At 28.4% G+C, this 23866-nt stretch overlaps 1 protein-coding gene across 1 annotated transcript in view; it reads right to left on the reverse strand.

Moving 5' to 3' along the window:
- LOC107441504 (cell adhesion molecule Dscam1) overlaps positions 1-23866 on the reverse strand; it is a 410456-nt gene that overhangs the window by 299363 nt on the left and 87227 nt on the right. The window contains exon 3 of the mRNA XM_043043537.2: positions 21826-21987. Within this exon, the coding sequence (XP_042899471.2) occupies positions 21826-21987 (162 nt within the window). The remainder of the gene's footprint in view (positions 1-21825; positions 21988-23866) is intronic.

The following is a 23866-nucleotide window of genomic DNA, read 5'->3' on the forward strand; positions in this document are numbered from 1 at the left end:
TGCAACAGGGAATAATAAGTAACTCTAAATAGAGACAAAGTCATTCATTAAGAAACATACCATAAATAAAAAATAATTATAATCATAATAATAAATATATGTCATATTTATAAACATATTTCAGAAAAAACTATGGTAGGTTGCTTAGAAAAGAGATAATAACTATTTATTATTAGTTCCACAATCTTCCAAATCATGATAATAAAATTAGACGTATAAATAAATATTTCCAAAACATTTGTATCGAAATTTTTGTTAAAGCAGGCAAAATTAAATTCTCCTAAAATAAACAATCTACTACTGCTAGATGTTAACCATTTATTTATTTATCCACACATTTTTACCTTTATTAGGATGTTCTTGTTCGATTATTTCAGAGTATGTACGAGTAATAAGAAAGCTCTGAATATGTGAATAGGATTGAGACAAACAAAAGAGACACAGTTCATAAAGTGAGCAACTAAAGTAGTATATCCCATTATTTGAACAGAGTAAGTTATAGGAAATTAGCATATTACAGAATTATAAACAACAACTGTATTTTAATTTAATTTATGTTAACAATAAAGAACTTTTTTTTAAATTCCTTTCTCCAGTTATTGTTAAAGAATAAAATGAAAATAAATCTGTTAAAGAGCTTTTACAAAAACGGAAGAATCTGGGAAGGCGATGCACTACGATGGATATCTTTGAAGAGATGGAGATTCACAAGATTTATTGAATTGCTTTCAAAGAGGTTAGATTACCTCTCTTTTGCTATGTGCCAGGCTCTCTTTTTTCTATTGATCTTCTATTGAAGAGAGAAAGGCAGGAAAAAACAGGGTTGCAATGAATAGATTCCTTTTCTCAAGTAAGAGGTCCCATGTTATATTTTATTCTGATCACTTCTGTGCAACAAGCATTTACATAGGGTCTCCTTCACTCTTTTTTACTCTCTTTTATAAGGAGAAGATGCTCTAGAAATACAAAAGATTGTATCGAAAAATTATTTAGTTTACATCGAACACCTTTGCAAGTTTATTTTTTCCCTTACTTTGTTGATCATTTTATTGACCTCAAGGGAAGTAGCATAAACTGAAAAAATTTAAATTTTTTATGTAAGCTAACAAGATCCGTTTCTTGTCCACTGTTGCTCATCAACATTGAAATTGTCCGTTCGAAATTATCAAGATTATTGATTTATGAACTTATGCCTTTAAGATTATTCATACTATCATCTCGTTTAGTGTGATATTCTTTTATATTTATTAATCTAATGATGTTTTGTCAAAATTATTTTTATTGAATGTATGATACAGTGTGGGAATTTTCATTCATAAATTAGGGAGTGCATGGCACTAGAAATTAATCTTGTGTTGAAAGTAATGGGGCAAAAAATATGGTGTCGACGTTGGGTCTAGAACCTTATTACGTCTTATAGATAATCCTTCCCGGATAAATAAATTGTTTTTTAGTCATTTTTCCAAGAATTTTTTAAGAGTGCAACTATATCATTATTATTTTTTTTATTTTGTAACAGTAGTTGAGCAGCCGACACAATTTTGATTTTACGACTACTAATGTTCAGCTCCGTAGTCTTGTAACTTTGAACCCAATCCAGAAAACAAGGGAACTCTTGGACCAATTATTTGGGAAAATTTGGCTTCGTGGTGGACTTTTTGATGGAACTAACCGGCATTTGAGTTACATGAAGAGGAAGAACACGAGACCCTCCCACGGTTAGCCTGACAACAAGGGATCCATGATCCATCTACCACTGACGATATTTCACGTCTGCACTATGGTCGGTGCAGGTCGGATGCAGAATTCGTATCGATTGGGATTCGAACCCTGTTCGCCACGTTGGAAGGCGAACGCTCCTATCCTCTGAGCCATCGCGGCTCATGCGACAATAATTTGAAATTGCTTGAAGTGTTGCGTAATAATGGATATATTATTGACATCTATTTATTCAACTTAAAATATTATATCTTAAGGAGGACCGTAATCGAGGTGATTCGGATCACCGTGAGTGACTAGATGAAGACTGGGAGTCACCACTGTTGACGAGCTCGTCACAGAAGTGGGAGTATCGGGGACGGATTTGGATGTTCAGCAAGTTAGTTCAGCGGTGTTCGGAAAAAACACCGGTGATTTTCCTTATTCGCCGTCATAATTTTAGCATGTAACAATGTAAAGCTTGTTTCTTTCTCTATTTTTCTCATGTTTGCTGCATTTTTCCTTTCTCATATAATTTGACTTCTTTTCTTCAATTTTTTTAAAAGGTGGCTGTAGTGAAAAAAAAATTTCAACTTTAAAATCAGAAATGATAATTGATCATTATAGAAGTGGGTTTTATTTTATTATGATTAATTTTAAAAGTTGCAACAATATTAGGACAAGTTGTAATAACTTCAGCTTTTAAAAAGTTCGGTCAGTTGAAGTTAAATCGCTGAACTAAATGCTAAAATTCAAGTATTTTAGTTATCCATTTAGACTTAAGCAAATAACGAAAAACAGTGAGGAAGCTATAGATAGTTTATAATTGGTGTACCGGAACTTGTTTTTTTTCCACCAATGAATTACTAAGTGCATCACAGCAAGGCAGACAGTGACTGAAATCATGGTGATTCCGCCAACTCAATTGCTGTTGTCCTTAGACCTATTATTTGGAGAAATATGTTCAAACTCTTACATAAATCAGTAGTTTAATTTTTTTTTGTTGCTTATTTCTTCTACTTTTTCAATTGGGCCCTTTTCTATAGCCCTTTCTGGGCCAGAGTTTTTCCTAGAATTTCCCTTCCCATGAATTCGGCTCTCTTCTTTGCGATTGTTTTCCAGTTAGTAATTCGTAGGATTTTGAAATTTCATGTTATCCGGTCTTTAGGTCCATCGCTAACGCTAGTTTCCATTGGCTTGTAATTAAAAAACTTAAATGTCAAGGAAGAAGGGTCCTTTCAACAGATGTGAACCGCAAGCTTAAAGCAACTTATTTTGATATTGACTTCTGATTAAGCGACTTACTTTGCTTAGTTCGCTATATCTTAAAAACTCTTTAAGCATGTAGAATATATGCCATAATGCGTCATTGCGGCGACAACTGTGTAAGGCTTCCTAATTCTCACTGAACTGGGTGTACCTGGTCTGGTGTACCTTGTTACCTGGTCTGCACAAATTTAACAGTAGTAGTCAAATATTAGCTTGCGCGATAGCAACAGGCAAGAAGACACAGAATGAGAAAACGTAATTTTTCATGTTTTGCTTCAGAAAATATAAAGGTGACATCAAATGAATTATGGATGTACTAAAGGAATTTATCCTCCTATGAATGAAAAGCATTATGTTTCATGTTTTTCGTTTAGACGTTTAAGAACTTTTAATTTAGCCATTGAAATCTATACCATCTCGTAACTGTAAACAGAAAATAAGAAAAAAAACGTATATGGTCAAATTCAATCAAATCCTGAACTTCAAAAATAAAATTTATCAATGCTTAAAAAATTCTTCCAATTTCATAACACATTTTTAATGTCATTATTGTTGTTTTAATTATAACACCTTAATTTTAAATATTTATGGACAAGAGTAATAATTCCATCATTATATGCCTAGAAATTATTTACTTAGTAATTAGGATTTTTACTTCCTAGTGATAACGTGTAATTTTACTATAATAATATATAGGAAAATATATTAAAATTAGCCATCCCAATTAATGAACTATAAGGACACTTTTATAGTTGTTATCGGACAATATGTTGCTATAAAAGTGTTCTTATATGCATTCTTCTACTTAACAATAAAAGTTAAAAACTAAAATTCGAAAATGATAATAAAACGATGGCGATAGCCAGTGAGATATTTTTCTGAAATTAAAATATTATTTTTAAGTGTTAGGAATACCAAAAAAACGTATGAATATGACATTTTTGAACAGAAATGATTTGTTAGCAGGGTAAAGTTTGTCAGCTATTATCGGAAAAGTGTCGAACATTCAACTCATTTCTTACTGAAGGAATAAGGAAAAAAAATTTCATATCCTTTAGTTGTGATTTTTGAGATCTGTGTGCGGTGTGACGTCATGAGGCGGGGAAGAATAGCTCCAGCTTCGGCCTAAAGTTAGAGCAACCTACTACGATAACGAAGGTCCTTAGTTTGATTTTTCCGGCAGCCAACGTACATCTCTTTCACATATTTCTCTCTCCACATTACTTTTGATACTATCTTTTACAATTTTGAATTGATGGGGTTTTCAAATCCGACTAGTTTTGTTTTTTAGCTTCTGAAAGAAAAACTCAACGGAATTGAAATTGATTAAAACTATACCTACTTACATCAAAAAAAATAATTAAATGAAAAATTTTTAAACTAAAACTTAAAATGCCCTCATATTAAAGCAAAATATTAAAGGACCTGCAATATTAAATAAAACTTTTTAATGGATAATTTTGGCTAAAAACAAAATTATCAAATTACTATAGGCTTACAAACTTGTTGTTCAAACAAATTCCACAAAAAATATTTAACTATACCTTGTATGATTTTAAAATAAATTACATAGTTAAAAATATAATCAAAATAATTGTATCTCTATTCTTAGGATTTTTCAGACTCACAATTAAAAATAGGGATATAAACAATCGCTAATGACATGTTTTGTTATGATTATCACGTTTTTCAGTGAAATATAAAATTACTTTGAAAATTGCTTTTTCAGCAAATTACTAAAAACATATTTCGTTGCGTGTTTGAATTGTGATAAAAACATAATTATAATTTCCTTTTCATCTCGATAAAAAGATTTATAAGGAAAGATAGTGAACTGCATTTGTATTTCCCTACAGTCACTAATTACTTCTAATTAAATTGTATTCTTACTATCTATTTCAACATTATGGATAGAAAAATTATAATTTAAATATATATTGGCAAACAACAAAGTTATTTAAAAGGTATTATGAATATGATTTTAGAAGATTATTTTTTTTATATAATATTCATAAAGATTACAATGAGATATATTGCTTTTAAAATTTAAATTTTATTAGTATTGCGGATCTTTAAAGAATTTCCAGGTCAATGTATTTTATTTTATTTTATAACCGCCGCTGAACAGCCGATCCAATTTTGGGTTTAGGACTTATGTTCATCTCCGTAGTCTCGTAATTTTGAACCAATCCAGAAGACAAGGAAACTTCTGGATCAGTACCCCCAGAGATATTATTTCAACATTTACTACACGGGAGTCTTCGGCCGGCAGGCATAGAACCCTCGAACTCTTGGACATGGATCCAGTGCCCTACCAACCAGGTTATCCCAGCCCCAGGTCAATGTATTTTATTTTATTTTATAACCGTCGTCGAACACTCGACCCAATGTTATGGGTTTACGACTACTAATGTTCAACAAATGGACTGCGAAAGGACTTCTGATGGACTACTAATGCTCACCTTTGTGGAGGACTTTTTGATGGAGCTAACCCGCATTTGCGTTACATGGAGAGGAAGACTAAGAGCATCTCCCACGGTTAGCCTGATGGCAAGGTAACTCTTACCCATGATCCGTCAACCACTGAGGATATTTCACGTCAGCACTGTGGTCGGTGCAAGTCGGATGCAGAATTCGTATCAAATGGGATTCGAACCCGGTTCACCGCATTGGAAGTCGAACGCTCTATCCCCTGAGCCATCGTGGCACAGGTCAATGTATTGTTCAACATTATAATAAATATATACTTATGTTTCGATAATAATAATAACTATTATTAATTCACGTTTATTTAAATTGTGACCAGCATACAAAAAATGGATTACCATGCAAAATATTTGATTGGATCTTCAAGGTCTTAGAATCAATCTTGTCAATAGTTTGATGGGGTAATCTCAAATATGCTAATTATTTAATGCAGACGGTGTTTTCAGTTTTAATATCAAGCACAAAAATGAGATGAACAAGCTTTCTAAACAAACATACGTTTTTTTTTATTTATAGATTCGAATTTCTGAGGGGATGGTCGCAATCTGTTTATAATTTGGTTAAGAGTTCGATTCAAAGTTTGGACCCCCGAATGCTAATTTTACACTTTGCGTATNTTTTATGAATGATTTTTTTTGAATTTAGCTATTTAATTATATTGATAATAGTGCTAGTAAATGATAAAAAAAATTTCATAGCTTTAGGATAAATTCAAAGATAGTTACAGTCTGTCGAAAATATGGTATTTCATTGTATCGTTTAAGGCGTTAAAGGGTCCTGACCCCCCTTAATGCAGACGGTGTTTTCAGTTTTAATATCAAGCACAAAAATGAGATGAACAAGCTTTCTAAACAAACATACGTTTTTTTTTATTTATAGATTCGAATTTCTGAGGGGATGGTCGCAATCTGTTTATAATTTGGTTAAGAGTTCGATTCAAAGTTTGGACCCCCGAATGCTAATTTTACACTTTGCGTATTTCACGGTATCTCAAGAACTTTTTAAGTGATATGAATCAATTTTGATATGAATTATCGTGAAGTTCCGGTCATTATATCAAAAGTTTTTCAAAGTGGTCCATTTTTTTGAAGCATAGCAGAGCATACACATTTACACGCATTATTTTTAATATTAATTGTTGACTTCAAAAGTCGAAAAGGACCTTTTTACTTCCTGTGATTTTAACAATTGTGGGATTACTTATACATTTATTTTATTTAAAAAAAACAAAAGTAGAGAAATAAATAAAATTATTTAAAGCAATAAATAGCTGCAGTACAAGTAAACTTTAAATATTATATGTATCTTAAGAAAATGCACACACTTCAGAGAATTAAAAAATGTGGAAGATACTATAATAAAGTGTTCATAAATGTGTTGTATTATTGTTGAAAAATTTTGTGTATTTCAATTTTATAGACTAATAACTTTTATTTACAATAACTTTTATAGACTAATAACTTTTATTTACAATCACTTTTGTAGACATTTTACTATAATATTAACGTTTACTTCATTATTTTTTAAAATAAATAAATGATTAAATGCTTATGTTATTGTTTCTAAATACTTTTTTTAAAATTGATTTTTGCTACCTATTATAATAAATGTTTCGTGGAAAAATACAGCAAGCTCTTTATCTTTAAAAATAGTTGCATTCAGCAAGTTTGTGTAATGAGTATTTTCATTGTGTTTTAACATCTTTTCAGCTATATTATTTTTAAATTATTTCTGCATCGCAAACCTTTTCTAAGGATTTGAGAATTCATTCTACAATTGTAAAGATAAAATAAATAAATAAAAAATTCCATACATTTCATTCCACAAAATTCAAATGTGCATAAAGAGATAAAATTTTTTAGAATGGATTGAAAAATCTAACAAACTTTTCAAGAGATGTCTGCCTAGAAATACTATTTTTAGATACAGATATTAATATCATGTTACGACTGAACAGAATTTTTTTCAAAATATAGGATTTTGAACGTTTTTAATGTATGATGTTTCCACAATTTTTCTGAACATAATAATGAAATTTATATCATATATCATAATTTTTCTTTCTCTGAGTTCTTTTATCATGAAATTTTGTATTTTACTGAATGGAATGTATATTTTTCAGAAAAATAAAACTTCTGTGTATGTTCATACATTATAATTTTATTCATTATAACTGTAAGGAATTAATAAAGTGCATTGCTTGATTTTTCTAATTTTGAACGTGTTTGCTTTAATTTTAAATTTTTTAAAATTATTTTTGAAAAAAAAATTTTTTTTTCATAATATTCAATTAATTTCCTTTTTTAAAAGCTTATTTTAAGAAATTTTTGCATTTTGTTTCTGCTCTTTTATTTGAAAAAAACATTAATAAATATTTTAATATTGATTATAACTTGTAATAAATTTTAATATTGACGCATAAACTATTAAAAAACAGTGACATTGCGAAATCATAGATAACACGAAGCTAATAGGATACATTTTGCGTCTAATCAGAAAAATTTCATAGTCTGAAAAATAAAATGAAGTGTTAAGCAAGTGTTCGAAGGAATGTTTTTCTTAAATATATATATTTTTAAATCTTAAATCTAAATTTTTGAAAATATTAAATTAATTGCTTTTGTGTTATTTCTTCATATTTTATAGAAATTTTTGCATTTTGTTACAGTTTCTTCACGCTAATTAAAAATACACATTAATAACTGTTTTCATTCCGTGGTAATAGATTTTAATATTGACGCATAAAACATTAAAAACAATGACATTGTTAAATCAACGATAAAACGCAGTTAACAGCGTACATTTCATTTCTTGTTTAATCAGAGTACAATTTAATGTCTGCAAAATAAAATTAAAGAAATTAATAATATAGTTAACGTAACTATTGGAAATTTAGGAAATTAAATTTTGCTACTATTGGTTTAAGAAAAGCCCCTTAAATATTGTAATACAATATTATTTAATTATTTCATTTAAAAATTCTATTTATTAACTGAAATTAAGTATTTTTCTAGCAGAAAGGTTTTTTTAAATAATTTTGTTTGTAAATAATTTTATTTTAAAATAAATCCTTGTTTATCCCATACATTTTATCGTTCTTATAATAATGATGTAATCGATTGCAATAATGCATCTGTTTACTAAAACTTAAATTATCGCTAATAAAAATTGCTACTTTAATAAATTTTCGTTATTTTTATAGTTTTATTTAATGATAAGGGGAAAATATTAAATTACATATAGTTCATTATATCTCCTATCTCTTGGGAGCCATTATATCTGCAAATGAAAGGCATTCAAAAATAGAAACTTTTGACACTTATTGCAACACTGTAAGAAATTCTACTTCAAACTACTGTATGAAGTACTAGTACTTTGGATGCATCGAGCGTAAAATTTATTTTACCGTAAATAATATTGATTTTGAGGAATTATTATTCTGTAAACTACGGTATATCAGATTTTTTTCTCCGTAGCATGTTGCAGTAAGAATGAATTTTACCGTTAAAAGTACCGGAATCCTGAGTATCAATACTTTTTACTGTAAGTTGGTCCAGAATTCATTACAGTGTAGGAGCTTTACCCCCTTAACTTTTACTTTGATGAATGAATGCAAATCAAGTCAGACGTATGTGCTAAAGTGTAAAAAGTTCAGCAAATAAAAATATGTCTTAAATGAATAACGTATGTCTTTCTCTTATAGAATACTTAACCAATGAAATCTATATGAATTATGCGAAGAGGTCAAATTTAGCAGTAAGAAAAGTAATATTTTGACATTGAATAAAGCAATTTCGCTACTGCACGTAGTGAAACAAGGGGTTTATTTTATGGAAGTTAAAGCTTCTTAATTTCGTGACCAAAATCATGATTGTAGTAATATAGTCATCAATGAGCACATGCTGCTTTTACTTTCCGAGAAAGCTAGTACCCTTGGATTTAAAGGTGGGTGAGAATTGAACCCCAGTTCTTTACGATGACAGTTCAGTGTCTTAACCATTGAGTCATAGCTTTAAGATATAGACATCAATTATGCAAACAGATTTATGCATAACGCATCAATAAAAATTAACAAAAGTTACCCGCAAAATAATGTTAGCATATCACTATGTTAATATAGATTTTTTTGCAAAATTTATGTTTTTTCAACGATTTTTTTTTATATTTCAAATTGAAAAATATGCCATAGCATTATTTTAAACAATTCTAACCCGTAAATTAAAGTTGATGAACATTATAAACAACAGAAAAAAAATTAAAGAAGGCGAATACTTTAAAAAAAATGAAGGAAACATTTGTCAAGAAAAATGCTTGGCAAAACAAACATTGAAATCGATAGCATTAAAGTCAATGACATTAAACTTAAAATCATCGTAAATAATCATTATCAACATCAACTTTTGAACTTTTTCAAAGAATAGGTAAATATTGAAATGGGATAAAAAAAAGTTTCTACTTTTTGGAAATCGATTAAGTCAACAGAAATGGAATAGTTTTAATTAATTTAAACGGAACCTTAGATAAATGCATACTTGCATGTCAAGCAAATCAAATCACGAAATTTTAATCATGGAGTTACGAAAACTTAGCTGAGAGGTGTTATCTCAAACCGAAAGAGCATTCTAGAGATTTTCGAACCTTAAGCGTGAAGTAATTTCACTGATTAAACTTAAACTGTTAAATGCAATTATGCTTCTGATTTTGATGGATCGCATTTAGTTAATTTCTACGAAAGTCCTCAAAACAATGAATCATGCGTATTTAATCCATCTATCTTTAAATATATCGATAAAGTTCGAGATTTTCTTGACATTGAAATATATTTTATGTCACTTTTATGTCAAGAGTTGGAGATTCTTCCTCTGAGGGAGATTTGTGACAAGACTCAAAACATGTTGCCTCATGTTTGGGCAATTTAGATGAACGCTAGACAGAAAATGTCAAAACTGCTATGGAAGTTAGTGTATGATTAGGATGATAGTTAGAAAGGATTTTGAAGGCTACGTCAAGTATAAGGGTTGGTTGTTTTCTTGGTCAAGAGTGACAGAAGTCGGGATTAAAGTTTATATTCTACTTTGGCTTTTTTTGTTTTCTTTGTGTAGTTTAACTCGCAATAAAAAGTTCAACAAGGAAGTGTCTATCGCAAATGAATCTGGCATTTTATATGAAAATGGTTTTTATGTTAGGACAAGTTGTATAAAAATACATCACTAATTCTAAGTAGGTATGGTGGGAAGTTATTATAAATAATATATAACATAAAAATTTATTCAATTATTTTACTTATTGCCTATATATCAGTAACAGAAAAATACTTTGCCCAAAATACTTTTGCTTTTATTTTAATATACTATTTATTCATTCAAGTGGCTTTAGTTGTAAAAATTAACTTCAAAATTTAATTCAGAATATTTAGCTATTTTTACAAAAAAATATTTATCTCAAACATTGTCCATATAATTTTATTTTAGTTCAAAACCAAAATACTCGTTATTTGCAGCGAGGAAAGAAAATGGTGCAACAAAAGATTCCGTATAAAAAATGTGCTAAAATCTATTTTTTTTTTAGCATATTTTTTATAAATCGACAAAAATCAAACTCAGCAGGTAAAACTGAAAAGTAGGTAAGTTCTCTACGTTAATAGCCTGTTTCTGTGATTTCAGAAAAAAGAATCTCAAATTTGTATTAGGCTTGCCCAAATGTAAAATAGAGAAGTTTATCGGTATCAGAAATGCAGTAAGTCTAGCAATGTCTCAATTCATGGGAATAAATTAAATTAATTGCGTATTACTATCTAACCAGTTCACGTGAGAGCATTTTAATGTGAACTGGTCAAACTTCGAGCAGTTTAATGTGAACACCTTCTTTTAAAAAGATTTTTAAAAAAAAATTTCTTTTACTAATTCAATGACAATGTTATATTGCAGATTATTCGTTTAAAGGAGGGCAAGTAATACGAAAGTAAACAAACGACATAAATATAAATAATAAACATTACCACTCAATATGTTTTAAAATGTTAAGTTTCATCTCTAGTTAGGCATACGAGTAGGTGTATATATAGTATATCCACGTGCCGTTAAAGTGACTACAAAACATCGACACATAATTTTCTAGCATCCCTCATAGGTAGTATTCGTTTCTTTCTGAGCCTTTTGATGTTAAAAGGAATGTTTCTTATGCTTAAGGAACTGAATTTTTCCATTAGGGCTATCTCATGCTCAAAGTTCTAATTTGCAGTTCTTCAAAAGCCACAAGAATGGAGTTTCTATGAGAAATTGGAGAGTTACAGAATTCAAGCATTGAGAACAATATCACTAACGTTGTAAAGAAATGGCACCTGATGTTTCACCAATTTTTTTTTTATAATTCCTTAGATTCTAGTCTGCTAAGCCATCGTCACATCTCGTACTATTGTAGTAAAAGAGCTCTTCAACTCTGTGCTATCGTTTGAAAACCCGTTTGCATGAATACTATTCAGAATTATTGTAGTCTTTTTCTTTTGCACATATATAGTAAGTATTTAGTTCTCATTTTCTAGTGCAAAAGATGAATGTCAAGACGAAAATGGGTACTGAAATTAGGAGAACAATTTCTCAAGACAAAAGACAGCAATTCCGCTGCACCTAGAGCTTAGGTGTGGTTCTTAGGTTAGGTAACTATTCCAGATCAACACTACTTTGTCCAGAATTATTACAAACATAATAATTATTAATAGCAAATTACAAATTACGAACAATAATATATATTGCAAAATATAATCAGCTTGTACATGATTTCTTTAGACGCATAAACGAAATTGCAGCTTAATTGGAACAACATAGTATACTTAGTACACTATTCAAAAGTGTACTATTAATAGTATACTATTAATTTCGACATAGCATAGTTAGAAACAATTTAGGAAATTAAAAATATATGAGCTTTGAAACTCGCACGTAGCTTTAAAAATAATACAAAAAAGGCAAAAAAAAGATCAAAATGACCCCAACGGATCCTTCTAGCGTTAAGAAAATGGAAGCTAATAGAAATTATACATGCTAAAATCACTTAAATACAGTTCACAGAGATTTAAAAAATTAAATATAAATATCCTTTACACAATTGAAATCATAAATACTTATTTTAATGACGATAAACACAATGATTCAATCAAATCACAACAAAATAATAACAGCGAAATTTTGTTGACTGATTCTGAATTACAAACGCAAACTTCTCACGATAGAAAAAGTAAGCCATCACATCGTTGTTTTCGGAAATAAAATTAATTTTCGTTCTGAGTGAATGCTTGAGAATTGGGTGTAAGCTAATTTTATTATAAGTGTCTAAATTTTAATTACACGCTTTAAATCATGTTTGAACTCCAGATTCGGTGTTAACCTGTAATAACGTGTCCCTTCAGGTAATTATTTTGTTTTTCAATATTATATTCTGAAAGATATTACACCACAGTTTTTACAGTGCAGAGGAAAATATAACGCATAAGAATAACACAGAAATTGCAGAAGGAAAAGTATGAGACGAAATAGTTTTGTTTTGTATCTTTTATTTTTATTCTTTTCTATATTTTTCTGACTGAAAACTTATTTTACTAAAACTTATTTTACTGAGATGTTTGAATTAATGTTCCTCGAATGCTCTATCATGAAAAATTCCTCGAATACTTATCATGAAAAATGAAAGAAAGGAAACTGCTCTAGTATTAGAAATTTTTCTCCAGTCATGTACTCAAAATAGAAAGGATAATAATTTTTTTTTAATAAAACAGCTTGAAAATTTGAAAAGAGTTTAATATGGTTTTGTAATAATCTGTTCTAATTTTAAATTTAATATATTTTAATAGCATTTGATATAGGTAGGACTGATAGACCTCGAATAATTGTAGACTTTGAAATAAGCTCCAATCATCATCCAAAAACAAATTTTCTGAATTTGCAGGATACATTTACCAGATAAGTAGCTCACTTTTTCAACATAATATACAAATGATTTGAAAAAATCAACCTATTTTTGAGTTCTTAATTCTCCAACTTTTGCTATATATTAGCTGAGTTCAAGTTTAATAAATAAATTTATTTATTTATTTTAAACTGCTGAAATAAGTAATGAATAAATATTAAATAATGCGTAAAGAAATTAATATTTTATCTAAATGAATTTTTAAAACATAATTTATTAACATTTTCTGAGATTTAAAAAATCAAATATTAATCGGGGTCAGATCACAGAGATAGGGGCACAACAATTTTAAGACTAACATGGGACAAAAAAATTCCGGCTTGAATTCCCAAATTAGTACTCATCAATCTGAAGTTGGGTACTCTGCTAGCTGCTCTTTTTCTGAACTAATGCGGCCTTAATACTCCTTAAGATTAATATTCAAACCTAATGATTGAACTGTTTTCACTTGCTTGCAATTGAAAAAAAATTAAAAATTCTAACTTTGATTAAATATTCCTTGATAATACAAGCAATTGGAATTATAGAGGTTGGAAATGCATGTGATAAATATTTTTTTCCAAAAGAATATTTTGCAAACAGCAATTTTTTTTTTTAGTTTGTTGCAGCTAAAGACTTTAGGAGATTTCAAAATATTCTATGGATAACTGTACACTTGACGAGGTAGCAAAATTTTCAGTAGGTTATTTAGCAATGCACCGAAAATATCTGATTGAGTAAATGAAGATCATTATATTTTTCAAAAACACTCATAAGAATGCTGTCTTAAAAATAAAAATGTATCAAATCATTTTATCCTCCTAAGCCCTACAATTGCTGCGCAATATACATTAAAAGAGCAGTCATAGGTTTTGTTTCAAATTCAGTTAGAGCTAACGGCACAAAATTTCATAATATTATTTTAAAATCCGGTATTGTTTTTATTTCTTTATTCCAAGTGATTAATAAGTGACTTTCTTTCATAAAAAATTTTCTGAGATAAAAAAAAAGGAATGCGCATAAATGTATGAAAAATATTAGTAAGTAAGTACATATGCTCCGAACCATAGAAAATAAATTGTGTTTGAAATCATGTGATCTAAGTCCCTGAGCAAAAATATCTTAAATAAAATATAGATTGAGCTAGTGTTAATAGCATTCATCTTGATTAACCCCCAAAAATTATAATTTAGCAACTTTATTCTTTTAAGTTTCGAATGCCTTATGTAAAAATACTTTTCGTATTTATTCTCAGTCATTCTCACTAACGATTTTGTAAAATTAGGAGAATAAAAGCGATATTCCGCTGATTTTGAGTAAGTTAGTTTAGAAAGTGAAAATGCCTTTACTTTAAATTTAATCTGCAAGCTTATAATTGACAAAATTTAGCGTTTAGGCAAGTGACATTTTAATTTGGAATCAAAAGAGTGGCTTAATGATGTACAATTGTCGCCAAATGCATTTAGAATCATCTTTTACTTTGAAAATTAAAAACAAGCAAACTTATTGCTGCTGAATTCGGCGAGATTTAAAATTTAAACACTGTTAGGATTGTTTTCGTATAATAATAGCCAAAAAAATAATGTTAAAAGCCGACAAAATGCAAATTGCGAAAAAATACATCAAATTATGATTATTGATTTAATTTCTTCCAAACTGAACTAAAGATTAATTCTTGCCTAAAAAAGTGATTTTCCTATCATTCTGCTGCAAATAAATTTTAAAGATATTCAGTAGATGACTAGGGAAAGAGATGTAATTGCTTCCATTTTTTACTTTTTTTTAAATTCTGCATAGAGAAAAAAGAAGCCTGGTTAAAGTTACCAATATAGTTGACAGTGATTCTGCCTAGATGGAAACACCAACCAGCTCGTTAGTTTTTGTTGAAACACTTTGGTAATGATTTTGGTTATACTAGCAATAAAATATGGTTTCATAGTGTGTGATAAATTTGGTAAATATGGTAACATTTGGTAATTTTATCATGCCACCTTAGACCATTACATAAAAACCATGCATTTGATTAAATTTAATTTTCTGGTTGGTAATTTTTACCAAATAAGCGATAATAAGAGCTATAACTTTGAAAACTGGAAATTCTGGTAAACTGTTTCCATATGAAGACAACGTATATTTTGTTTTTATAACCTGAATTATGGTTTTTCTTACCATAGATGTTTTCCCTATACAGTGAGGTAGTTTTATAAAAATGTTTTTTTCTCTCCTGTGCTGGACACATCGAATTTCGTTCAAGTTTGTAAATGCATAACGAAATTAAGTAAAGCTTAAAAAAGTACCAAAAAGTTTCATATCAGTTTTAAAATCTAAAATATTCACTTTAAAGGATTTGTGTATCCGTAACAAAAACAGTATATAGTTTTAAATTCACATTTCAGTAAAATAATAATTAAATAAATTGCGTACTACATAACAAGAATAGCTCTCTATCATGGAATTTGAGAACAATGTTGAATAGCAACTGATAATAAGCATAAATTTACCTGTGGAAGTGTGTGTAAAACAATTCATTTTAATCTCTTCAAGAGGAATTAAATCTCTCAACTTGGGAAATTTAGCATCAGCATTTTAAAACGTAAACAAGGTTTCGTGTTTAAAACAACTTTTTTTTTACCTTTCTTGAATTTACTGCTTCCGCCCTATTTCAAACTATTCACAAAACTTCGAATAATTTGCTAAATATATATCTCATCCCCGCTCTAGGGAAAATTGTCGTCTGCTTTAAAAGAACGATGAGACAACCATCTTTAAAGGGGCGTTGATGTTAATTATTCAGCTCACGCAAGTTCAGGCTTATCCACGAAACGTTTCTCATTATTATAACTTTGTAAAGGTATTTCAGTGTTTCCAAACTTTTAACACATTAATGTGTTACACATTGTTTGGCATTTAGGAAATTTAACACTGTACAGAAAGCATGTTCTTTTTATGCATTTTTAAAAACGTGGTTTACGTTTCATCACTCGAATATAATTATTCATTGCTGTCAACTTTCCTTTGTTCAAGAATTTTGAACTTAAAATACGTTGAATTAAGGGTATTCTATTTAGGTGTTTCCTGAATAGCACCTTGAATTTTAGTCTAAAAGTTTGCTCTTTCAGTTTTGAAAGAAAATGTTAAAGAGAATGAATAATTCTCTATTTTTATGAATAATTGCGAATTTTTCTGAATCATCATGAATAATTAATTTTTATGAATATGGATTTTTATCTGAATTTTTATGAATAATTTTGTTTATTTTTTAAATATTATTATTCTGTTCTGTCGAATTCCTCGTTCAAAAGATTGTCTCATTTTAAATATGGTAATTAAAAGGAGGAGGGATAATGTATTTTATTTAGGGGATGCTTCCTCAAGAGCAGCTAGATTTTTAGATTAGAAATTCGCACTTTTCGATTTTAATGCAAAACGCTGGTTAAAAAGAATGAATTACTCTCTGTTTATATAAAAATTGCGAATTTTTATGAATAGACATGAATAATTAATTTTCAAGAATATAGATTTTTATATTACTTATGATTAATTACATTAATTTATTAAAGATAATAGTTCATTTCTGTCAAATTTCTTTTTACTGGAATATGTCACTGCATAAACTTTAAATAAGGGGAATTAAAGGTAGAGAGAATGTTATTTTTAAGAATGTAATTACACCGAAGAGCCATTACATTATGACCACCCTGCTAATAACATGTAGGACCACCTGTAGCCCTCAAAACTGCGAGCACCCGCCGTGTCATTGATTCCACAAAGTGCTGATAGGTAGTCTGAGGTATCTGGTACCAAGCGCTCACCAACTGGTCCTGCAATTCTCTCGCATTGCGAGGGGGTAGCGTGGCAGCATGAAGTAGGACCCCAAATCCTCTATTGGATTACGGTCAGGTGAATTTGGGGGCCAAGACATGACTTGAAACTCACCGGAATGTTCCTCGAACCAATCCATGACGATTCGACCCTTATGACATGGTGCATTATCCTGTTGGTAAACACCATCCCCCACAGGAAAAACTGTTGCCATGAATGGGTGAACCTGGTCTGCAACTATGTTCAAGTAGCTTACAGACGTCAGGGATTGTTCGATGAGGATTATGGGTCCTAATGTGCCCCATGAAAACATTTTTCCTGGGCGAGAAGCCCTGAAAACCTGGGCGAGACCATTGTTATAGATGGAGGTTAGTCATAATGTAATGGCTCTTCGGTGTATATGAATAGATATATTATTGTTATTCATATAAATGGTATTTTATTTATTATTTTATTATTAGGTATTTTATTTAGGTGTAGTTTCCTCAACAGCAATTAGAATTTTAGAGCAAAGTTTGTTCTTTAAGTTTTTGAGGAAAACGCTTGTTAAAGAGAAGGGATGATTATCTATTTACTTTTAGTTATTGACTCTTTTATTCATGTTCTTTCGATATTTTTATTTATTTGTATTCAGGAAGATTTTGTTTAAATTGCATAAAATACGCATTATTCACTTATATTTGTTAAATGACTTTTTGTCGACGTTTCATGAATTACATTTTCTTTTTATATTTGAGCTGGAAAATAATGTTTGAAGGAAATCAAATACATCCTATATACTTACAGTTATTGAAGAGCTTTTTTGTCAATGTGTATTTCAACTATTTACTTTCATTTAGGCTTTTTTTTATTAGCAATACGATTTTCTGGCTCAATTTTACCTTAGATAAACATTTCCAAGATAAATATTATGTTTTTATAACTTTTCGTATCAATTTTACAGTAAACAAAAATCAAGCTTTTTATAAGCTTTTTAAAAGCTTCCTGTTTTATCATCCGACTATAGTTATTCATTGTTTGCCTTTCTTCTGCTAAAAACTTTTTAGCTTTAAATAAGTTATGAATTTTAGGTAAAAAGAAACAATATTTTAAAGCTTCCTGTTTTATCATCCGACTATAGTTATTCATTGTTTTCCTTTCTTCTGGTAAAAACTTTTTAGCTTTAAATAAGTAATGAATTTTAGGTAGAAAGAAACAATATTTTAAAGCTTCCTGTTTTATCATCCGACTATAGTTATTAATTGTTTTCCTTTCTTCTGCTAAAAACTTTTTAGCTTTAAATAAGTTATGAATTTTAGGTAGAAAGAAACAATATTTTATCATATGATATTTCTCTTGATCTTTCCTGTCTTTACTCCTTTGGTTTCCAATAAAAAAGCTTATAAAAGAGAAAGAACACGGTCAGTCTATCTTTAATCCATTTCTTTTTTTTAATTAGCTCCGAACTTTATACCGAATTGATTTAATTTAAGTTAAACAAGCCAAAATAAATGTAATATTTCTTCTTTATTATAGTTTTGTAAAGGTAGGTCAGTATTTAAATTTTTTATATGAACGCAGTATTTTATTCAGTTGTGTTTATTTAGTTCAGTTTATTCAGTTAAATTTATTAAGTTTTGTCTGCATCTCCGGTTTTTCCATGAAGTGAAAGGAAGATTTTCCATGATTTTTAGATCTTCCATGAAATGAAGGGTTAGATGGATGGAAAATACTCTTTTTTCTATTACTGGTATCAAATAATTTTTTTTCTGCTTTTTTTACTTTTAAAATTTTCTCGGGATTACTTTTCAAATTTTTCCTAGTTAATTCTGGTTAAAAAAAAAACTAAATACTGTCTATTCTTTTATAGTCAATGAATGAGTTTTTTGTTTAAGCTAATTCTCATATTTTCTACGGTTCACTTCTGTTTACTTTTCACAACATTTTTAGGATAATAAAAAGTAGGGCCTAATTCGTAAATGTCCAATTAGAACATAGAGTCGAAACTTTTTTCTTAATGGAAGAATTTCCATCTTTTCATAAGTTCAATTACAAGTAGGAAAAAATTAGAATATTACATTCAGGTTATGCTTTCGGTAGCATTCATGCTTTTTCTCTAGATTTTTTAAAGAAATACTAGATGAAAATACGTAAAATACTTTATAGTTACTTACTGTTCTTGACTGATATTTTTATTCAAGTTACACAGTCTTAATTTGAATATATATTAATAATGAAAAATTATGAATAATTAAAAATTATTAGTAATTAAAATTTATTAATAATTAAAAATTATTAATAATTAAAAATTATGAATTATTAAAAATTATTAGTAATGAAAATTTATTAATAATTAAAAATTATTAATAATTAAAAATTATTAATAATTAAAAATTATTAATAATTAAAAATTATTAATAATTAAAAATTATTAATAAATATTTCTCTGAATTTATCTCACTTAAATAAAGTTTAGCAGTAAAATAAATGAAAGTTTAAATTTGTGAATAAAACTCAAACAGAATTAAAAAAAAAATAATATCATTTAAATATACTTTCAATCCCTCCATTACTACAGCTAAGCATTTTCTACAACGTCGAAACACAGAAATTTTATGTTTACATTTATTATACGTTTTTACACTGAAGAGGATGTTCCGTTATGGTACTAAAGCATACTTTATGTGCTCTAGTCACGTCATTTTCCCTTCATATTTATTCCTCATAGTAAATATGTTAATTCTAATTATGAACTTGATAACGACAAATATTCCAATCAATAAATAGTGTTATGGAAAATAAGCATTAACTTGTCAAAAAATTTGAGCATATTAGTAGCATTTACCTAGGAGCAAATTAATGAAGCTACATAGGGTAAATGAAAATGATATTTGCTCATAGAATATTTTTTCTTGGTTATAGATGTAAAACCTACGGAAAGTGTACTTAATATTTTATCTACATTATATATTCCTTGTAAATTTAATAATCTAAAAACATGATTTTTTGGATTAAAAATTAGCGAAAATAAATTTCTAATAAATCAGTTTTTTAATAAATCATTTGTTTTAGTCATTTTCACATATTTTCCTTTTTTTCCTTCAAATTATACCATGCAAGAAACGTATGGTCAAATCTATCAGAATATGCTTACTGTGCTTTTGTTTATATAGGAACAACAAAAGCTCGGTAATTTTAACTGCAGCGATTTTGCAATGATTTTGGTAAAATTAATAGTATTGTTTTATGATATGAGATATAAAATTTGTTAAAGGGGTACATTTTGGTAATTTTATCACAATATTTAGGAGCAGCTTAAAACCATTTGTTTTTTTTTCTTCTTCCAGTTTTGTATTTTTATTAAACTGTAATTTTAATTGTGGTAATAAGGACTATAATTTTCAAAACAGAAGTCCCGATAAGCCCTTATCATACGAACAAATAAATTTACCTAATGCGTGGTTTAAATACCGTATATTTTGTTTTTTTGGTAGTAACCAGAAATATGTATTTAATTAATAGGGAATGTCATTACCATACAACGAGGTAATTTCACCAGATTTTTTTTCCGCGTGTGCTTAGTGCTATTAAATAAAAATATCGAAATTTGCAAGAAATTCTTTTCTTAATTAATTACCAAATAAATATTTGTAGTTACCATTACATTTCATTCGTAATAGTTCAACCTAATCTCATATATTTTCAATATTATTATTAAGACAAATTTCAAACTTACATTTTATAGGATAAAGATATCAATTTGTTACGAGGAATAACCTTTTTCAGAAAATTGCTGTTGATTAACTCCCACATCGATAAAAAAACATTCTTAAGCCGGATTAACTCAATCAATCAGTTTATTCTTGCTTGATCCATCCATAAACTTTACTTATCATTTTCTTAAGCCAAACAAGTTTCTTGTATAAAAATACATTTTATTTCATTATTATTTCTGTTTAATTAATTTAATGAATTTACAAGAGTTTGCACTTACTAATTTTGTAAGTAATACACATTCAATTTAAAAGGATTTATTTTCAGATAATTTAATTAGTTTGTTTAAGTTAATTATATTTTTAAATTTATAACAAATTCAATTAGTCAAGCAAAATTTGATTATTGGATTTGTTTATGTACTCAAAAAGCTCCATCTATTATCTTCACTAAATAACTTGCCCCATTTTTTGTTACAGGAATTAAAACTGAATAAAGAATTATCTAAATATTTAAGTTGTGTTTTTATTAAAATGAACAAACATTTAATATACACATTTATTAGTTTGAGTATGGTAGATTTAAAAAAAAATTCGATTAATTATTTACATTATTGTATGTATTAAAAACATTTTCATTTTCCTCTCAATAGAAAAGGAAAGTGAAAAAAAAAAATTAATTACAGATGTAAGAAAGAAAATAGTCTTGAACAACTTTTTCCCTGGGCAAACATTTTGCATTTTTATAGAACTATTTACAGCATTGAAACACATTTGCACGACGTTAAAAGGGTTTTATTTATGCTCCTTAGGGCGTTTTCTGTGCTATTTTTATTATTAATTAATTTGGTAATTATTTAAGTCATTATTAGGTAACTATTTAAGTCACTATATTAAAAAATAAAACTAGAGTTACCATGATCATCATGAGCGAGAATTGTTAATCCATCGTCTGTCAACCAAGCTGATACTTGCACGTAGCTTGAAACGGATGAGGGCACGTGGCACCTTATGAGGGCAGTATTCTGAGTCGGAACAGTGCTGTCTTGCACACTTATTTCATACACTTCTTTAATAACTGCAAGAAAAAGAATTAATATATAAATTGAAGACAGCCCATAATTTCTTTTTGGTAAAATACATGTTCATCATGTCGCACAAAAAAAACGGAAGTAATATAATTGTCACAATTTGCGTATTTACCTTTATGCTGACTAAAGTCAAAGAAAATCATCAAAGAATTTTTTTGAATAATATTAAGAAAATTAGTTTAATATTATTAAAAATAATATTAAGCTGTTTTCTTAAAAAATAGCTTTATTAAAACAAATTAATAAATTATATTCCATTGTTAGTGAAAAATAGCATGTAAATTTATAATTTTTTATTTAGAATAAAATTTATTTGTATATTTTAGATTTGGTGTTTGGTTCGCTTTAGAGGAGTTTTGGCCTTCTTTAGAAAGAAAGTAAAAATTCAATTTGCAATTAATTTTTGAGAAATACATTCTGTGTTCGTATAAAAGTATAATTATTAGGAACGAATAATAGCATACATTTAAAAAAAATGTAAAAATTGTAGTAAAAATCATTAAATAATACTAAACAGTATTAATGATTGGTAAGTAAAAATGACAAAATTGAGCTCATGGTGCCTTATTATGTTGCATCATTGTTCAATTACATAGTTGTATTATATATCCCTGACTTTGAGTTCCTGTTTTGATTTGAATATTCAAGCAATAATTGTTTAGTTTTAAAGGATAGCTCAAATAACCTGCATAAAATGAGTAAAGAATTATAAAAAAATACCAAATTATGTTCTATTGCAATACTTCAAAACCTAATATTTTAGCTAAGAAGATAATTTTTTTTAATTCAGGCAGCATCGATCACTGGCGATAATTCCTTGCATGTCTAATAAAAATAGAGGTTTCTTTAAAAAGAAAAACAGAAAAATTATTATCTTACAGAAAATAGCATTTTGGTACAGATCCACCTTAGTTTTGTTTTGAAATGTATATAATATAGCGCTTCTTTTTCTAACTACTGTATCTTAACTACTACATTACCGCGTTATCAAACACTTTCTTGAGCACAGATCAGGAAAACTTTAAATGGTCAACGAGATAAATGATAGGAATTAAATAAATATTCCAATTGCTGTAAAAATGTTTGCCGTAGGCAAAATAGATTATATACATGCCACACTCAGGGGGGGGGCTAGTACTTTTTGCCACAATTTCATACATAATTTTTTACAGTGTACTGCTATCAACCACAAATACTGAATTTTGAATGTCTTCACTAGGGGGAGAAAATATTTGCACTGGTTTGAGGGACATGTAGTTCAAGGTACTACGTTTCTCCAATATTTTGTAACAATTAAAACACTATGAGATTGGATATAGCATATTTATGAAGAAATGTATAGAAGTCTGTGATATTTTTATACACATAAAATTCAACATAGTTTTTAATATCTTAACATTCAGAATATGAAATTCCTATTACATCTGTCCTTTTCTGGCTTTTATTAAAGTCGCATACAGTATTTTTTTGATCATTTTATTTATATTTGATTCAAAACTGGAGAATTCAGTTTCTTCAAAAACATTGAAAAAGCTTTATACTCTCAATACTTCTATCATTTTTATTTCAATATATACTCCTGGAATATTGAAATAGAAATGATAAAATCTTTCTCGGTTTTTTGTCACTGCCATCGTGTGAGGGATATAAAATTCCTTTTTATTCATGTGGCAGTTTTTTTTTTGCACTAAAAAGAACATGGTTACTGCATTTGAAAAATTAAAGTCTCACCCCTAAACTGTGTGGTGGTAAAAATAAAATTTAAAAATAATGATGTTTAATGTACCTTTTTTAAAGCGAATATTTATTTAATTTGGTGTAAATAATAAATGCTTATAAAGTAGTAAGTCACGCACAGAAATTTAG

The sequence above is a fragment of the Parasteatoda tepidariorum genome, chromosome 8 (assembly GCF_043381705.1).
Source record: "Parasteatoda tepidariorum isolate YZ-2023 chromosome 8, CAS_Ptep_4.0, whole genome shotgun sequence".
NCBI lineage: Eukaryota > Metazoa > Arthropoda > Arachnida > Araneae > Theridiidae > Parasteatoda > Parasteatoda tepidariorum.